The sequence below is a fragment of the Salvelinus fontinalis genome, chromosome 39, assembly GCF_029448725.1.
Source record: "Salvelinus fontinalis isolate EN_2023a chromosome 39, ASM2944872v1, whole genome shotgun sequence".
Lineage (NCBI taxonomy): Eukaryota > Metazoa > Chordata > Actinopteri > Salmoniformes > Salmonidae > Salvelinus > Salvelinus fontinalis.
This window is the reverse complement of record NC_074703.1, coordinates 3,161,661-3,181,045: the sequence shown is the minus strand read 5'-3', so window position 1 is coordinate 3,181,045 and position 19,385 is coordinate 3,161,661. Positions and strand designations below refer to the sequence as shown.

Sequence of the window (19,385 nt, the reverse complement as noted above, 5' to 3'; positions counted from 1 at the left end):
TATCTGTGTTACAGATGCCTCTAGTCTGGTTAATGCTATCTGTGTTACAGATGCCTCTAGTCTGGTTAATACTATCTGTGTTACAGATGCCTCTAGTCTGGTTAATACTATCTGTGTTACAGATGCCTCTAGTCTGGTTAATGCTATCTGTGTTACAGATGCCTCTAGTCTGGTTAATGCTATCTGTGTTACAGATGCTTCTAGTCTGGTTAATGCTATCTGTGTTACAGATGCCTCTAGTCTGGTTAATACTATCTGTGTTACAGATGCCTCTAGTCTGGTTAATGCTATCTGTGTTACAGATGCCTCTAGTCTGGTTAATGCTATCTGTGTTACCGATGCCTCTAGTCTGGTTAATGCTATCTGTGTTACAGATGCCTCTAGTCTGGTTAATGCTATCTGTGTTACAGATGCCTCTAGTCTGGTTAATACTATCTGTGTTACAGATGCCTCTAGTCTGGTTAATACTATCTGTGTTACAGATGCCTCTAGTCTGGTTAATGCTATCTGTGTTACAGATGCCTCTAGTCTGGTTAATGCTATCTGTGTTACAGATGCCTCTAGTCTGGTTAATGCTATCTGTGTTACAGATGCCTCTAGTCTGGTTAATGCTATCTGTGTTACAGATGCCTCTAGTCTGGTTAATGCTATCTGTGTTACAGATGCCTCTAGTCTGGTTAATACTATCTGTGTTACAGATGCCTCTAGTCTGGTTAATACTATCTGTGTTACAGATGCCTCTAGTCTGGTTAATACTATCTGTCATCACGGTAACTATCCTGGTACCTACTGTAGTAGTGTGGTACTATCTGTCACCACGGTAACTATCCTGGTACCTACTGGTACCTACTGTAGTAGTGTGGTACTATCTGTCACCACGGTAACTATCCGTAGGACCAACTAGTACCTACTGTAGTAGTGTGATACTATCTGTCATCACGGTAACTATCCTGGTACCTACTGTAGTAGTGTGATACTATCTGTCATCATGGTAACTATCCGTAGGACCAACTGGTACCTACTGTAGTAGTGTGATACTATCTGTCACCATGGTAACTATCCTTTAGGACCAACTAGTACCTACTGTAGTAGTGTGATACTATCTGTCACCATGGTAACTATCCGTAGGACCAACTAGTACCTACTGTAGTAGTGTGATACTATCTGTCATCATGGTAACTATCCGTAGGACCAACTAGTACCTACTGTAGTAGTGTGATACTATCTGTCATCATGGTAACTATCCTGGTACCTACTGTAGTAGTGTGATACTATCTGTCATCATGGTAACTATCCATAGGACCAACTGGTACCTACTGTAGTAGTGTGATACTATCTGTCACCATGGTAACTATCCTTTAGGACCAACTAGTACCTACTGTAGTAGTGTGATACTATCTGTCACCATGGTAACTATCCGTAGGACCAACTAGTACCTACTGTAGTAGTGTGATACTATCTGTCATCATGGTAACTATCCGTAGGACCAACTAGTACCTACTGTAGTAGTGTGATACTATCTGTCATCATGGTAACTATCCTGGTACCTACTGTAGTAGTGTGATACTATCTGTCATCATGGTAACTATCCGTAGGACCAACTAGTACCTACTGTAGTAGTGTGGTACTATCTGTCACCATGGTAACTATCCGTAGGACCAACTAGTACCTACTGTAGTAGTGTGATACTATCTGTCACCATGGTAACTGTCCGTAGGACCAACTAGTACCTACTGTAGTAGTGTGATACTATCTGTCATCATGGTAACTATCCTGATACCTACTGTAGTAGTGTGATACTATCTGTCATCATGGTAACTATCCTGATACCTACTGTAGTAGTGTGATACTATCTGTCATCATGGTAACTATCCGTAGGACCAACTAGTACCTACTGTAGTAGTGTGATACTATCTGTCATCATGGTAACTATCCTGGTGCCTACTGTAGTAGTGTGATACTATCTGTCATCATGGTAACTATCCTGGTACCTACTGTAGTAGTGTGATACTATCTGTCATCATGGTAACTATCCTGGTACCTACTGTAGTAGTGTGATACTATCTGTCACCATGGTAACTATCCTGGTACCTACTGGTTCCTACTGGTACCTACTGTAGTAGTGTGATACTATCTGTCATCATGGTAACTATCCTGGTACCTACTGGTTCCTACTGGTACCTACTGTAGTAGTGTGATACTATCTGTCATCATGGTAACTATCCTGGTACCTACTGGTACCTACTGTAGTAGTGTGATACTATCTGTCATCATGGTAACTATCCTGGTACCTACTGTAGTAGTGTGATACTATCTGTCATCATGGTAACTATCCTGATACCTACTGGTACCTACTGTAGTAGTGTGATACTATCTGTCATCATGGTAACTATCCTGGTACCTACTGTAGTAGTGTGATACTATCTGTCATCATGGTAACTATCCTGATACCTACTGGTACCTACTGTAGTAGTGTGATACTATCTGTCATCATGGTAACTATCCTGGTACCTACTGTAGTAGTGTGATACTATCTGTCATCATGGTAACTATCCTGATACCTACTGTAGTAGTGTGATACTATCTGTCATCATGGTAACTATCCTGATACCTACTGTAGTAGTGTGATACTATCTGTCATCATGGTAACTATCCTGGTACCTACTGTAGTAGTGTGATACTATCTGTCATCATGGTAACTATCCTGGTACCTACTGTAGTAGTGTGATACTATCTGTCATCATGGTAACTATCCTGGTACCTACTGGTACCTACTGTAGTAGTGTGATACTATCTGTCATCATGGTAACTATCCTGGTACCTACTGTAGTAGTGTGGTACTATCTGTCATCATGGTAACTATCCTGGTACCTACTGTAGTAGTGTGATACTATCTGTCATCATGGTAACTATCCTGATACCTACTGTAGTAGTGTGATACTATCTGTCATCATGGTAACTATCCTGGTACCTACTGTAGTAGTGTGATACTATCTGTCATCATGGTAACTATCCTGGTACCTACTGTAGTAGTGTGATACTATCTGTCATCATGGTAACTGTCCTGGTACCTACTGTAGTAGTGTGATACTATCTGTCATCATGGTAACTATCCTGGTACCTACTGTAGTAGTGTGATACTATCTGTCACCATGGTAACTATCCTGGTACCTACTGTAGTAGTGTGGTACTATCTGTCACCATGGTAACTATCCTGGTACCTACTGTAGTAGTGTGATACTATCTGTCATCATGGTAACTATCCTGGTACCTACTGTAGTAGTGTGATACTATCTGTCATCATGGTAACTATCCTGGTACCTACTGTAGTAGTGTGATACTATCTGTCATCATGGTAACTATCCTGGTACCTACTGTAGTAGTGTGATACTATCTGTCACCATGGTAACTATCCTGGTACCTACTGTAGTAGTGTGGTACTATCTGTCACCATGGTAACTATCCTGGTACCTACTGTAGTAGTGTGATACTATCTGTCATCATGGTAACTATCCTGGTACCTACTGTAGTAGTGTGATACTATCTGTCATGGTAACTATCCTGGTACCTACTGTAGTAGTGTGATACTATCTGTCATCATGGTAACTGTCCTGGTACCTACTGTAGTAGTGTGATACTATCTGTCATCATGGTAACTATCCTGGTACCTACTGTAGTAGTGTGATACTATCTGTCATCATGGTAACTATCCTGGTACCTACTGTAGTAGTGTGATACTATCTGTCATCATGGTAACTATCCTGGTACCTACTGTAGTAGTGTGATACTATCTGTCATCATGGTAACTATCCTGATACCTACTGTAGTAGTGTGATACTATCTGTCATCATGGTAACTATCCTGATACCTACTGTAGTAGTGTGATACTATCTGTCATCATGGTAACTATCCTGGTACCTACTGTAGTAGTGTGATACTATCTGTCATCATGGTAACTATCCTGATACCTACTGGTACCTACTGTAGTAGTGTGATACTATCTGTCATCATGGTAACTATCCTGATACCTACTGGTACCTACTGTAGTAGTGTGATACTATCTGTCATCATGGTAACTGTCCTGGTACCTACTGTAGTAGTGTGGTACTATCTGTCTACAAACAGCGTCAGCAGTTGAACTGAAAGTCTAAATTTCCTTGGTTTTTGACTGATCAAACCACTTTTACATTACTGGCATATGTGATGCTGTATCTGCAACTTTAGTTCAACCGGTGTGACGTAGTCCCATCACATCATCATCCTATAGTCATGGGCCAATCAAAACACTGCATTGCCTCATCAAAGACAGTTTAGGAGACTTACACGATCATATATATGTGACAATGAGCGTCATTTACCGTTGATGGGAGGTGTGTGTCAGGTTTCCGCCATCTCTACAGTATATAGGTCAGTCTGACTGAGTCCCTGTGGGGTGGGGTGTCTGTCTGTCTGTCTGTCTGTCTGTCTGTCTGTGTCTCTCGCTCTCTCTCTCGCTCTACTGCTGAGACATCTTTACAGTTTGTGGCTTTTCTCAGCATATTCTACTGTTCATTAACAAAACCTGGTCCCAGATCTGTTTCTACTGTCCTGTCAAGTTGTCACTTACAGGGTAGGTTATGTAAGCAGCATATACCCAGATCTGTTGCTGTCTCACCAACAGATCTGCCACCAGGCTACCTGTTGAATAGCATAACCTGGACGTGAGCAGGAAACAGAGTTGTAGTCCGCTCCTCATTCCTTCCCGCCAGACCAGATATTGTCTAGTGTTGTAGTTCCCAGCTGCTGCTTTCTCCTCAGGACAAAAGATACAGAAGTCGATGCCAGGGTATCACAATTGGGGGAATTCCTTTTCTCTCTCCCAGAGTCCTTCACCTCTTTCTCTTCCTCACATCTCCCTCCATTCCTGACTCCACTCCAGAACCCCCCCCCCCACCCCCCCATTCAGTTTATTTTCAAAATAATAGGCCTACACCTGAGGTAGAAACACCTGAGGTAGAAAAACCTGAGGTAGAAAAACCTGAGGTAGAAACACCTGGTGTAGAAACACCTGGGGTAGAAACACCTGAGGTAGAAACACCTGGGGTAAGAAACACCTGGGGTAGAAACACCTGGGGGAAGAAACACCTGGGGGAAGAAACACCTGGGGGAAGAAACACCTGGGGTAGAAACACCTGGGATAGAAACACCTGGTGTAGAAACACCTGGGATAGAAACACCTGGGGTAGAAACACCTGGTGTAGAAACACCTGGGGTAAGAAACACCTGGGGTAAGAAACACCTGGGGTAAGAAACACCTGGGGTAGAAACACCTGGGGTAGAAACACCTGGGGTAGAAACACCTGGGGTAGAAACACCTGGGGTAAGAAACACCTGGTGTAGAAACACCTGGGGTAGAAACACCTGGGGTAGAAACACCTGAGGTAGAAACACCTGGGGTAGAAACACCTGGTGTAGAAACACCTGGGGTAAGAAACACCTGAGGTAGAAACACCTGGGGTAGAAACACCTGAGGTAGAAACACCTGAGGTAGAAACACCTGGGGTAGAAACACCTGGGGTAGAAACACCTGGTGTAAGAAACACCTGAGGTAGAAACACCTGGGGTAGAAACACCTGGGGTAAGAAACACCTGGGGTAAGAAACACCTGAGGTAGAAACACCTGAGGTAGAAACACCTGGGGTAAGAAACACCTGGGGTAAGAAACACCTGAGATAGAAACACCTGAGGTAGAAACACCTGGGGTAGAAACACCTGGGGTAGAAACACCTGAGGTAGAAACACCTGAGGTAGAAACACCTGGGGTAGAAACACCTGGTGTAGAAACACCTGGGGTAGAAACACCTGGGGTAGAAACACCTGGTGTATAAACACCTGGTGTAGAAACACCTGGGGTAAGAAACACCTGGGGTAAGAAACACCTGAGGTAGAAACACCTGAGGTAGAAACACCTGGGGTAAGAAACACCTGGAGTAAGAAACACCTGGGGTAGAAACACCTGGGGTAGAAACACCTGAGGTAGAAACACCTGGGGTAGAAACACCTGGGGTAGAAACACCTGAGGTAGAAACACCTGGGGTAAGAAACACCTGGAGTAAGAAACACCTGGAGTAAGAAACACCTGGGGTAGAAACACCTGGGGTAAGAAACACCTGGGGTAGAAACACCTGGGGTAGAAACACCTGGGGTAGAAACACCTGGGGTAGAAACACCTGGGGTAAGAAACACCTGGGGTAAGAAACACCTGGGGTAAGAAACTACTATTGAGTTGATTGGAAGACAACAGACTATAAATGCAGCAGTATTGTGCATCGTGTGTAATAACATGGAACGCTAAAATGTACTGTTATCTAGGCATTTACATGTACCCCCTAAACAACAACAACTAACAGAACAGGTGTCCATTGTCTTCTCTAATCCAGGTAATTTAGGCCTGAGGACGTCTGAGCTGCTGCTGTGTCCTGGTGGGGGCTGTGGAACTGATGATGAAGGTAATGTAGCAGCAACAAGCTTCTTCACATTAGTCTGATAATGAAGGTAATGTAGCAGCAACAAGCTTCTTCACATTAGTCTGATGATGAAGGTAATGTAGCAGCAACAAGCTTTTTCACATTAGTCTGATGATGAAGGTAATGTAGCAGCAACAAGCTTCTTCACATTAGTCTGATGATGAAGGTAATGTAGCAGCAACAAGCTTCTTCACATTAGTCTGGTGATGAAGGTAATGTAGCAGCAACAAGCTTCTTCACATTAGTCTGATAATGAAGGTAATGTAGCAGCAACAAGCTTCTTCACATTAGTCTGATAATGAGGGTAATGTAGCAGCAACAAGCTTCTTCACATTAGTCTGATAATGAAGGCAATGTAGCAGCAACAAGCTTCTTCACATTAGTCTGATGATGAAGGTAATGTAGCAGCAACAAGCTTCTTCACATTAGTCTGATAATGAAGGTAATGTAGCAGCAACACATTAGTCTGATAATATGTACATTTTCTGGTTCATTTAGAAACCTAAACTTAGATATGTGTTTTTGGTTGTTGAATCAATTAGACATGCCCATTTCAGGCTTAATAAAATGTATTTTATTTTTTATCTGGATAACTCCTTTACCCTGTTTTGTAGTATGTCCTGGACTACTGGATAAGTTAAAGCTCAGTTTATCACAAGTAGACTAACTAGGCTGATGTTGGTCTTCAGTGTTAAAGTCAGGCTTAGGGTTAATTTCAGTGTTAAAGTCAGGCTTAGGGTTAATTTCAGTGTTAAAGTCAGGCTTAGGGATAATTTCAGTGTTAAAGTCAGGCTTAGGGATAATTTCAGTGTTAAAGTCAGGCTCAGGTGTAATTTCACTGTTAAAGTCAGGCTCAGGGGTAATTTCAGTGTTAAAGGCAGGCTCAGGGGTAATTTCAGTGTTAAAGTCAGGTTTAGGGGTAATTTCAGTGTTACAGGCAGGCTCAGGTGTAATTTTAATGTTAAAGGCAGGCTTAGGGGTAATTTCAGTGTTAGTCAGGCTTAGGGGTAATTTCAGTGTTAGTCAGGCTCAGGGGTAATTTCAGTGTTAAAGTCAGGCTCAGGGGTAATTTCAGTGTCAGGCTTAGGGGTAATTTCAGTGTTACAGTCAGGCTTAGGGGTAATTTCAGTGTTACAGTCAGGCTCAGGGGTAATTTCAGTGTTACAGTCAGGCTCAGGGGTAATTTCACTGTTAAAGTCAGGCTCAGGGGTCATTTCAGTGTTAAAGTCTTGATACAAGGGAAGTGACACCCCCTCTTACACTAAACAAAATGAGACATTTGCTTCAAAATCTCCATGACATAAAACATAAAGGACAGCTGAGGTTCTAAATCTTTGGGAGTCAGCTGATCACTCTCTCCCCGACCTGGCTAACCTTTGACCCCTGACCCTTGGTGACCCTCCAGATGACAGGATGTCCCAGATCTCATCCAGGTCAGCAGCGTCCTGCTCCATGGCCTCCCAGGTCCTGGACCGAGCCCAGAGGAGGAAGGACCACTTCTGGGGGAAGAGATAACAGGAAGCACTGACCCCCCCTCACAATGCATCCCAAATGGAACCCTATTCCCTATGTAGTGCACTACTGTTAAGAGGAGGAAGGATTACTTCTGGGGGGAGAGATAACAGGAAGCACTGACCCCCCCCCCCCTCACAATGTATTCCAAATGGAACCCTATTCCCTATGTAGTGCACTACTGTTAAGAGGAGGAAGGGTGACTTCTGGAGGAAGAGATAATAGGAAGCACTGACCCCCCCTCACAATGTATTCCAAATGGAACCCTATTCCCTATGTAGTGCACTACTGTTAAGAGGAGGAAGGATGACTTCTGGGGGAAGAGATAACACCACTGACACTTACTATGTCCTAAACAGCACCCTAATCCCTATGTAGTGCACTACCTTTGTCTCTGAGGGACGATATGACAACACTGACACACACTATGTCCTAAACAGCACCCTAGTCCCTATGTAGTGCACTACCTTTGTCTCTGAGGGAAGATATGACAACACTGACACACATTATGTCCTAAACAGCACCCTATTCCCTATGTAGTGCACTACCTTAGGCCAGACCCTTGAGAGGAATATATTGGAGACAGGGTGTGATGTCAACAGTGACAGTAGCATCACAGCCTATAGCCCAACCACTGGAGATAGGAAGACAATCAATTGCTATGGGTTTGTATAACCAGAGTGTCCAGACTACTAGACTGAATCTGGCTTTATATGACCAGAGTGTCCAGACTACTAGACTGAATCAGGGTTTATATAACCAGAGTGTCCAGACTACTAGGGTGAATCTGGGTTTATATAACCAGAGTGTCCAGACTACTAGGGTGAATCTGGGTTTATATAACCAGAGTGTCCAGACTACTAAGGTGAATCTGGGTTTATATAACCAGAGTGTCCAGACTACTAGGGTGAATCTGGGTTTATATAACCAGAGTGTCCAGACTACTAGGGTGAATCTGGGTTTATATAACCAGAGTGTCCAGACTACTAGACTGAATCAGGGTTTATATAACCAGAGTGTCCAGACTACTAGGGTGAATCTGGGTTTCTATAACCAGAGTGTCCAGACTACTAGGGTGAATCTGGGTTTATATGACCAGAGTGTCCAGACTACTAGGGTGAATCTGGGTTTATATAACTAGAGTGTCCAGACTACTAGACTGAATCCGGGTTTATATAACTAGAGTGTCCAGACTACTAGGGTGAATCTGGGTTTATATGACCAGAGTGTCCAGACTACTAGGGTGAATCTGGGTTTATATAACCAGAGTGTCCAGACTACTAGACTGAATCAGGGTTTATATAACCAGAGTGTCCAGACTACTAGACTGAATCAGGGTTTATATAACCAGAGTGTCCAGACTACTAGACTGAATCTGGGTTTATATAACCAGAGTGTCCAGACTACTAGACTAAATCTGGGTTTATGTAACCAGAGTGTCTGGGAAACCGTCCCTATTTGTATTGAATTTAGTTCAGATGTTTTGTAATAATGTATTGAATGAAGTGTAAAGAACTAAGGTTTGTAGTTATTTTTAAATGATTTAGTATTTTATACGGAGAACTACTTTTATTGTAATTGATATTTTTACTGTATTATCAAATCTGCATTGTTCATATATTTCTTGATACAACTATCCTTGTTGGAACGTGAATTATGCACTACCACCGCTACTATGAATCAACATTGATGCAATTGAAACATGTTGTATAAGTTTGAAATAGAGATGCACTGCGTGTTTTGAATACAACAACTGTTGAAAGGAAATGATTAAATAAATGTTGGAACAGTCAGTATCCATTAGCTATCTCATTGACTTCGTGTACATAGAATACGTTTGTAGTAATTCACTGCGATATTGTTGTTCCGTGGGTGATGAACGTGCTTCATTTCATCAACATGTGATTGACTGCTTCCCAAATAGCACCCTATTAACAGAGCCCTCAGAAGATATTCACACCCCTTGACTTTTTCCACATTTTGTTGTCTTGCAGCGTGAGTTTAACATGGATTAAATTGAGATTTTGTGTGACTGTCCCAACACACAATACCCCATAATATCATAGTAGAATTTGAATTTATACAAATTAAAAATTGAAATGTCTTGATTAAATAAGTATTCAAACCCTTTGTTATGGCAAGGCTAAATTAGTTCAGGAGTATAAATGTGCTTAACAAGTCACATAAGAAGTTGCCTGACCTCACTCTGTGTGCAATAATAGTGTTTAAACATGATTTTTAAATGACTACCTCATCTCTGTACCCCACACATACAATTATATGTAAGGTCCATCAGTCGAGCAGGGAATTTCAAACAGAGATTCAACCACGAAGACCAGGGAGGTTTTCCAATGCCTCGCAAAGAAGGGCACCTATTGGTAGATGGGTAGAAATAAATAAAAGCAGACATTGAATAACCCTTTGAGAATTGTGAAGTTATTTATTTCACTTTGGAAGGTGTATCAATACACCCAGTCACTGCAAAGATACAGGCCTCCTTCCTAACTCAGTTGCCGGAGAGGAAGGAAACTGCTCGGGGATTTCACAAAGAGGCCAATGATGACTTTAAAACAGTTACAGAGTTTAATTGCTGTGATAGGAGAAAACTGAGGATGGATCAACAACATTGTAGTTAGTCCACAATACCGACCTAAATCACAGAGGGAAAAGAAGAAAGCCTGTACAGAATAAAAAATATTCAAAAACATGCACCTTGTCTGCAATATGGCACTAAAGTAATACTGCAAAAAATGTGGCGAAGAAATTAACTTTGTCTTGAATACAAAGTGTTATGTTCAGGGCAAATCCATCACATCAATGAATACCACTCTTCATATTTTTAAGCATGATGGTGGCTGCATCATGTTATGGGTATGCTTGTCATCGGCACAGACTAGGGAGTTTTTTAGGATAAAAAATGTCATCCTAGAGGAAAACCTGGATCAGTCTGCTTTCCACCAGACACTGGGAGATCCATGCACCTTTCAGCAGGACAGTAACCTACAACACAAGGTCAAATATACACTGGACTTACTTACCAAGATGACATTGAATGTTCCTGAGTTGCCTAGTTACAGTTTTGACTTAAATCGGCTTGGAAATCTCTGGCAAGACTTGAAAATGCCTACCTTGCAATGATCAACAACCAACTTGACAGATCTTTAAGAATTTTAAATGTTGTACAATCCAGGTGTGCAAAGCTCTCAGAGACTTACCCAGAAAGACTCACAGCTGTAATCACTGATTTCAACATGTATTTACTCAGAGGTGGGAATACTTATGTAAGTTTGATATTTTTGTATTTAATTTTCAATAAATCTGCAAAAATTTCATTATTTGTCATTATGGGATAGATGTGTGAGAAACAAAATACATTTAATTAACTTTGAATTCAGGCTGTAACGCAACAAAACGTGCAATAAGTCAAGAGGTATGAATACCTTCTGATGTCATTACTTTTGACCAAGAACCATGGTTGGTCTGACATACCCAGGTAACAGGTCATTTACCAGGAAGGAACCATGGTTGGTCTGTCATACCCAGGTAACAGGTCATTTACCAGGAAGGAACCATGGTTGGTCTGACATAGCCAGGTAACAGGTCATTTACCAGGAAGGAACCATGGTTGGTCTGACATACCCAGGTAACAGGTCATTTACTAGGAAGTAACCATGGTTGGTCTGTCATACCCAGGTAACAGGTCATTTACCAGGAAGGAACCATGGTTGGTCTGTCATACCCAGGTAACAGGTCATTTACCAGGAAGGAACCATGGTTGGTCTGTCATACCCAGGTAACAGGTCATTTACCAGGAAGGAACCATGGTTGGTCTGTCATACCCAGGTAACAGGTCATTTACCAGGAAGGAACCATGGTTGGTCTGACATACCCAGGTAACAGGTCATTTACCAGGAAGGAACCATGGTTGGTCTGTCATACCCAGGTAACAGGTCATTTACCAGGAAGGAACCATGGTTGGTCTGACATACCCAGGTAACAGGTCATTTACTAGGAAGTAACCATGGTTGGTCTGTCATACCAAGGTAACAGGTCATTTACCAGGAAGGAACAATGGTTGGTCTGTCATACCCAGGTAACAGGTCATTTACCAGGAAGTAATCATGGTTGGTCTGTCATACCCAGGTAACAGGTCATTTACCAGGAAGGAACCATGGTTGGTCTGACATACCCAGGTAACAGGTCATTTACCAGGAAGGAACCATGGTTGGTCTGACATACCCAGGTAACAGGTCATTTACCAGGAAGGAACCATGGTTGGTCTGTCATACCCAGGTAACAGGTCATTTACCAGGAAGGAACCATGGTTGGTCTGTCATACCCAGGTAACAGGTCATTTACCAGGAAGGAACCATGGTTGGTCTGACATAGCCAGGTAACAGGTCATTTACCAGGAAGGAACCATGGTTGGTCTGACATAGCCAGGTAACAGGTCATTTACCAGGAAGGAACCATGGTTGGTCTGACATAGCCAGGTAACAGGTCATTTACCAGGAAGGAACCATGGTTGGTCTGTCATAGCCAGGTAACAGGTCATTTACCAGGAAGGAACAATGGTTGGTCTGTCATACCCAGGTAACAGGTCATTTACCAGGAAGTAATCATGGTTGGTCTGTCATACCCAGGTAACAGGTCATTTACCAGGAAGGAACCATGGTTGGTCTGACATACCCAGGTAACAGGTCATTTACCAGGAAGGAACCATGGTTGGTCTGACATACCCAGGTAACAGGTCATTTACCAGGAAGGAACCATGGTTGGTCTGACATAGCCAGGTAACAGGTCATTTACCAGGAAGGAACCATGGTTGGTCTGTCATACCCAGGTAACAGGTCATTTACCAGGAAGGAACCATGGTTGGTCTGACATAGCCAGGTAACAGGTCATTTACCAGGAAGGAACCATGGTTGGTCTGACATAGCCAGGTAACAGGTCATTTACCAGGAAGGAACCATGGTTGGTCTGTCATAGCCAGGTAACAGGTCATTTACCAGGAAGGAACCATGGTTGGTCTGACATAGCCAGGTAACAGGTCATTTACCAGGAAGGAACCATGGTTGGTCTGACATAGCCAGGTAACAGGTCATCAGGTAATATAACCAGGTAACAGCCCATGATGTGTGGCTCAGTGAAAACACACTGGTTTATCCCTCATGCCCATTTCAATGTTGTATGACATGGTACTCCGTACAATGACGCATGAAAACAGCTTTCATAAGATAACACATGGAACAATATGGCCGACACTGGTCTGCTTAAAAAAAAAAACTCCCGCTGTGTTTGAGGATAGTTGCTCACCCTCCGGCCAATAACAAGGGAAAATGCCCCGAGTTGTGAAAGAGCCTAGTGGTTTCCTCTATGGCTGAACAAAGGTAGTGTCCAAAATGGCACCCTATTCCTTATATAGTGCACTACTTCTGACCAGAGCCTTATGGGCCCTGTTCAAAAGTAGTGCACTACATAGGGAATAGGGTGCCATTTGGGATGAACCCAAGCTCTCAGAGGGTCACTTGGCAACTCCTGTGTGCTGAATCTGCCTCAATCTGTCTCAAGTGCACCAGCTCTCCTTTATTGGGTTAAGTCCCAAATGGTACCCTATTCACTACATAGTGGACTACTTATGACCAGAGCCTTATGGGCCCTGTTCAAAAAGTAGTGCACTGTAGAGGAAATATGGTGCCATTTGGACTGCGGGATATGATCTACTGTAAACATCATGATGTGTGTAGAGCCTGGGCCTAAACGGTTGATCTGTTTGCAGTGTTGTCATATATTTCATTTCATCAAGGGGAATTTACAGTTAGCGTTATACACTTACTCTATCGGGTGTTCCAGCATCCTAAACCACTTGAGGAGAACAAAACTGACGCAATCAGTTCAAATATGAATTAACTGGGTGACGTAGGCACAACATCCAGAACCTTGGCCATCAGTTCTCTTTTTGACGAATGACTGATTCCACGTCATTCATTTAGCAACACACATTTATTTATCTTATGTCATATTTTTGTCCATAAATCAACTTCCCTTTTTTTCTGCCTATGATGTTATTTTTGTGTACATTTCTGTATAGTTTTGAGTTCGGTGTAATAACGTTGACCTGGTTACCCCAGGTAGGGAGGCCGGAAGGGAGGGGGGATACCCGCGGATTGACCTGAATGCAGAGAAAGGAAGGAACCACAATGACGTCTCCAAGACAATATAAATACTGTCCCTACCAGGTAGAAAACATGACAACCTACCAAACCAACCCGTAAGGTAAGCAGCCTAATCTGCGATCTTGGTTGTAGTATTACAACAGGTCTCTCTTGCTAAATAGATGTATGATCACCTGTAGCGTGTATTTTCTATCAATAGGATTAGAAAAGGCTGACCTAAATCAAAACATGTTTTCTGACTGTAATTTATTCTTTCCAGGTGAACTGTGATATTTTCGCATTATTATTCAAACGAAGAAAGACAAAATCTCCCGGTGCCAATATGAAGTTCAGTACGGTCCAACTCGTAGCCGCTGTGGTAGTGGTGATGAGCGTCTGTCTGCTGCGCGAATCCGTGGCGCACTCCATCCATCGCCCGCTCAGCGCCCCGCTGCACAGCGCGGATACCGACACCATGGTACAGCTGGTGGCTCAACATGTAAGTTCCTTTATCATATTTCATATTCCATAATGGCTTATAATTGTAGGACTAAACTAAATATATTATATTTGTAGAACTAATAGCTTATTATTTTGTCCTTTTATGCGGGTTTATTTAATTATGATTAGGACTTTAAAACGCCTAATAATACCATTCCTGTATGTTTCAACAGGCGCAGAGTTCTGACACCGATACGGACACTAAACTGATGCCAGACATCGATACTAAAAAGGTCTGTCTATTAAACCAATGAGTAATGTCATGTTAATCCATGTCTAGCTACATTATTGTACAGCTTGGTGTTAAATGGTATTTAGTTTAGTGTTGTATGTTCTATTCCTACCACCTGATGCAGCTGTAGACAATACTACTCATATCATACTAATGAATTGATGCCTTTGAACTGAACTTTGAACTGATGTCTCCAATGGCAGAACCACAGAGACATCTGCTGCCTGCATGCTAACATCCTGGACTTCTACCTGAGTAACATCCTGACCACTAAGGAGAAGCAGGACAAGCATCATCCTAAACTCCCTGCCCTGAAGGAAGACCTGGCCCGAGTCAGCAGAGACCTGAAGGAACATGGCTGTGTAAGTTCTCCTCTCTGTCGTCTGCTTCATCTACACTCTTATGTTTCATCCCCCTCTCTCTTCATCCATTCTTTACCTTATCAACACACTGCTATGTTTCATCCCCCTCTCTCTTCATCCATTCTTTACCTTATCAACACACTGCTATGTTTCACTCTGTCTGTCTCTCTCTCTCTGTCGCTCTCTCTGTCTCTCTCTGTCTCTCTCTTCCTCTCTCTTCCTCTCTCTTCCTCTCTCTTCGTGTCTCCTCTCTCTCTTAGTCAGAGATCTAAAGTGTGATATTGTGTAGAGATGGTGTTTATATCACTTAGAGAAATGGACTGATTTTCCCTCTCTTTCTTCTAGGCTATTAAACACTACAATGACCACCACCACAGCATTGCTTTCCGCAAGAAGTTGGCCGAGGTAATTCTCCATTATCCCTGTACAGACTTGATAATTTTCATACTTATCACATAGAAACATGATAAACAAAGTTATGAACAAGAGTTAATGCATTAATCCAAGTTAAAATGAATCCCTTGAACATTTGATTGAATGTGATCTTTGTCTAAAACCTAATTGTTTTTGGTTTCTTGTTTCAGATGGAGGAGGGGAAAGGGATAAAGAAAGCCATTGGAGAGATTGACATCCTCTTCACCTTCCTGAAAGACTTCTGTGTGCACGCCTAGATCCAAATACAGGATTCAAATACATCCTATATCATCACATAGAGATCTACACCTAGATCCAACACATCTACATCATCACATAGAGATGTACATCTAGATCCAACACATCTATATCATCACATAGAGATGTACATCTAGATTTTAGTCATCCTATGTTTCTGTACCTTATATCTTAGAAGGATATTGTGTTTTTTTGTATTCATTTTGCATTGCTAATTTATTATTGATCTATTTATTGTTGTTACTAAGAAACATGCAAACTGGTGAAATGTATTTCAAATGCATCACGAATCTGTTCACATCAAATGAGCAGGGTCTTGAGCATTTCATATGTAGCCACATTGTGGCCCTTACTTTCTACATCTTGTGCTGGACACAATAATAATACTATATTTATTAAGCTTTTTGGAGAATATATTTAAACAGAGAATTTATTCAATTTTTAAGTTATTATCATTGTTAAATTATTATGAAATGTTTAAGTTATTTATACATCTATTGAGCAAATATGTATTTTGTTATAAAGTGATTGTATTTATATAGGAAGTGAATGCAGCTGTCTGTAACATGAGGAAATGTATTGAATTTGCCACAGTGTTTGTAACCTAAGATTCCTAAAATAAAAAACGTTTCAAAAGCACATTCTTCTTGTCAAATATATTACTGTGTCTTTACACAGTGTACGTTATAGACTTAGACAGAGGTAGAATAACTTTAAATGTGTTCAGCAGTAGTTATATAGGAGGAGCCTTGACTAGAATACAGTGTAGACTTAGACAGAGGTAGAATCACTTGATTTTTCCAGAATGATCTATAGACGCTGAACACACAAACACATTAAATTCACACATTCAACACACACACATATATAACTATATAAGTCTACTTCCATAGAAATACATTGTTCACTGTGTACAGCGACCACAGAGCAAGGTTTAAGGGTGAATTCATCAATAAATGGTTCCTAAATTGATTGGGCCAGTTTCCCGGAGATTCTCCATTGAGTCCATCCAGTACTAGACGTAATCTGTGTCTGGAAAACATCTACAGACTGTGATATAGAAATAGGAATGATTTTCAGTAAAATTACACAGGCAAGTTAGACCTTCATTATTATAGAAAACAATATATAATATCTCTCAATTCAGTGAGAGTTGATGACAGAAACAGAGGTGCTGTCATTATACTCAATAAAACATATGATCTAGACCTTGGATGGTCATTACTGATAGTGTCTGGAACACACAATAACATGAACTATCGTTAACGTGTGTGTGTGTCTCCAAGTGTGTGTACTTGTGTTTGTGTCTAAATGTGTGTGTGTGTGTGTGTGTGTGTGTGTGTGTGTGTGTGTGTGTGTGTGTGTGTGTGTGTGTGTGTGTGTGTGTGTGTGTGTGTGTGTGTGTGTGTGTGTGTGAGTGTGGGTGTGTTTGTGCATGAGTGTGTGTATTGTGTCATGCAGAGAGCATGTATCAACAGTGGGATTGTCCAATCAGGAAGTTTTACCTGCTTCCTCAGTTCAGGTAAATGACAACATGATGACACCTGACACCTGAGACAGGTAAACACTTACTTCCTGGTTCCTATCTGCTCTTCTCTGTTCAGATGCAGGCCAGGGGAAGCAGCTGGCGAGGATTTGGCCGGATGCGTGGCCGGGGGTGTGGCCGGGGGCGTGATCGGGGGCGTGGCCGGGGGCGTGGCCGGGGGAGTGGCCGGGCCAGGTTCTTGTATTCCACCTCTGGAGTGTTTAAGGTGATGAAACACAGACAGAGAGATAAAAACCTGGAGTTTTTACAGCTATTTCCTGTTCCACATCAGCAGAGGAAACGGAGGGCTTTCAGAGAGGAAACAAAGGATGTATCTTCCTGAGAATTACCCAGAATTACCCCATGGTGACAGTGACTGTGACCCCCCACCACACCCCTCAGCTCCTAACTGAGACCCCCCCACCATCACACCTCTCAGCTCCTAACTGTGACCCCCCCACCACACCCCTCAGCTCCTAACTGAGAATTACCCAGAATTACCCCATGGTGACAGTGACTGTGACCCCCCCACCACACCTCTCATCTCCTAACTGAGAATTACCCAGAATTACCCCATGGTGACAGTGACTGTGACCCCCCCACCACACCTCTCATCTCCTAACTGTGACCCCCCCACCACCACACCCCTCAGCTCCTAACTGAGAATTACCCATAATTACCCCATGGTGACAGTGACTGTGACCCCCCCACCACACCTCTCATCTCCTAACTGTGACCCCCCCACCACCAAACCCCTCAGCTCCTAACTGAGAATTACCCATAATTACCCCATGGTGACAGTGACTGTGACCCCCCCACCACACCTCTCATCTCCTAACTGTGACCCCCCCACCACCACACCCCTCAGCTCCTAACTGAGAATTACCCATAATTACCCCATGGTGACAGTGACTGTGACCCCCCCACCACACCTCTCATCTCCTAACTGTGACCCCCCCACCATCACACCTCTCAGCTCCTAACTGTGACCCCCCGCCACACCTCTCAGCTCCTAACTGTGACCCCCCCACCATCACACCTCTCAGCTCCTAACTGTGACCCCCCGCCACACCTCTCAGCTCCTAACTGTGACCCCCCCACCATCACACCTCTCAGCTCCTAACTGTGACCCCCCCCACCACCACACCTCTCAGCTCCTAACTGTGACCCCCCACCACCAACACCTCTCTCAGCTCCTAACTGTGACCCCCCCACCACCACACCTCTCAGCTCCTAACTGTGTCCCCCCACCACCAACACCTCTCTCAGCTCCTAACTGTGACCCCCCCACCATCACACCCCTCAGCTCCTAACTGTGACCCCCCCACCATCACACCTCTCAGCTCCTAACTGTGACCCCCCGCCACACCTCTCAGCTCCTAACTGTGACCCCCCCACCATCACACCTCAGCTCCTAACTGTGACCCCCCGCCACACCTCTCAGCTCCTAACTGTGACCCCCCCACCATCACACCTCTCAGCTCCTAACTGTGACCCCCCCCACCACCACACCTCTCAGCTCCTAACTGTGACCCCCCACCACCAACACCTCTCTCAGCTCCTAACTGTGACCCCCCCACCACCACACCTCTCAGCTCCTAACTGTGTCCCCCCACCACCTACACCTCTCTCAGCTCCTAACTGTGACCCCCCCACCATCACACCCCTCAGCTCCTAACTGTGACCCCCCCACCATCACACCTCTCAGCTCCTAACTGTGACCCCCCCACCATCACACCTCTCAGCTCCTAACTGTGACCCCCCCCCACCACCACACCTCTCAGCTCCTAACTGTGACCCCCCCCCCCCACCACCACACCTCTCAGCTCCTAACTGTGACCCCCCCCCACCACACCTCTCAGCTCCTAACTGTGACCCCCCCCCCACCACCACACCTCTCAGCTCCTAACTGTGTCCCCC

General features: G+C 43.5%; 1 protein-coding gene across 3 annotated transcripts in view; it reads left to right on the top strand.

Moving 5' to 3' along the window:
- Window positions 1-9,811, top strand: part of mdm1 (Mdm1 nuclear protein) — a 28,119-nt gene extending 18,308 nt beyond the window's left edge. For all 3 annotated transcript variants that reach the window (XM_055905190.1, XM_055905192.1, XM_055905193.1), the window contains 2 exons: window positions 6,420-6,488; window positions 7,912-9,811. In XM_055905190.1, coding sequence (XP_055761165.1) covers window positions 6,420-6,488; window positions 7,912-8,021 — 179 coding nt within the window. In that variant the 3' untranslated portion in view covers window positions 8,022-9,811. The remainder of the gene's footprint in view (window positions 1-6,419; window positions 6,489-7,911) is intronic.
- The last annotated feature ends 9,574 nt before the right edge of the window (window positions 9,812-19,385 follow it).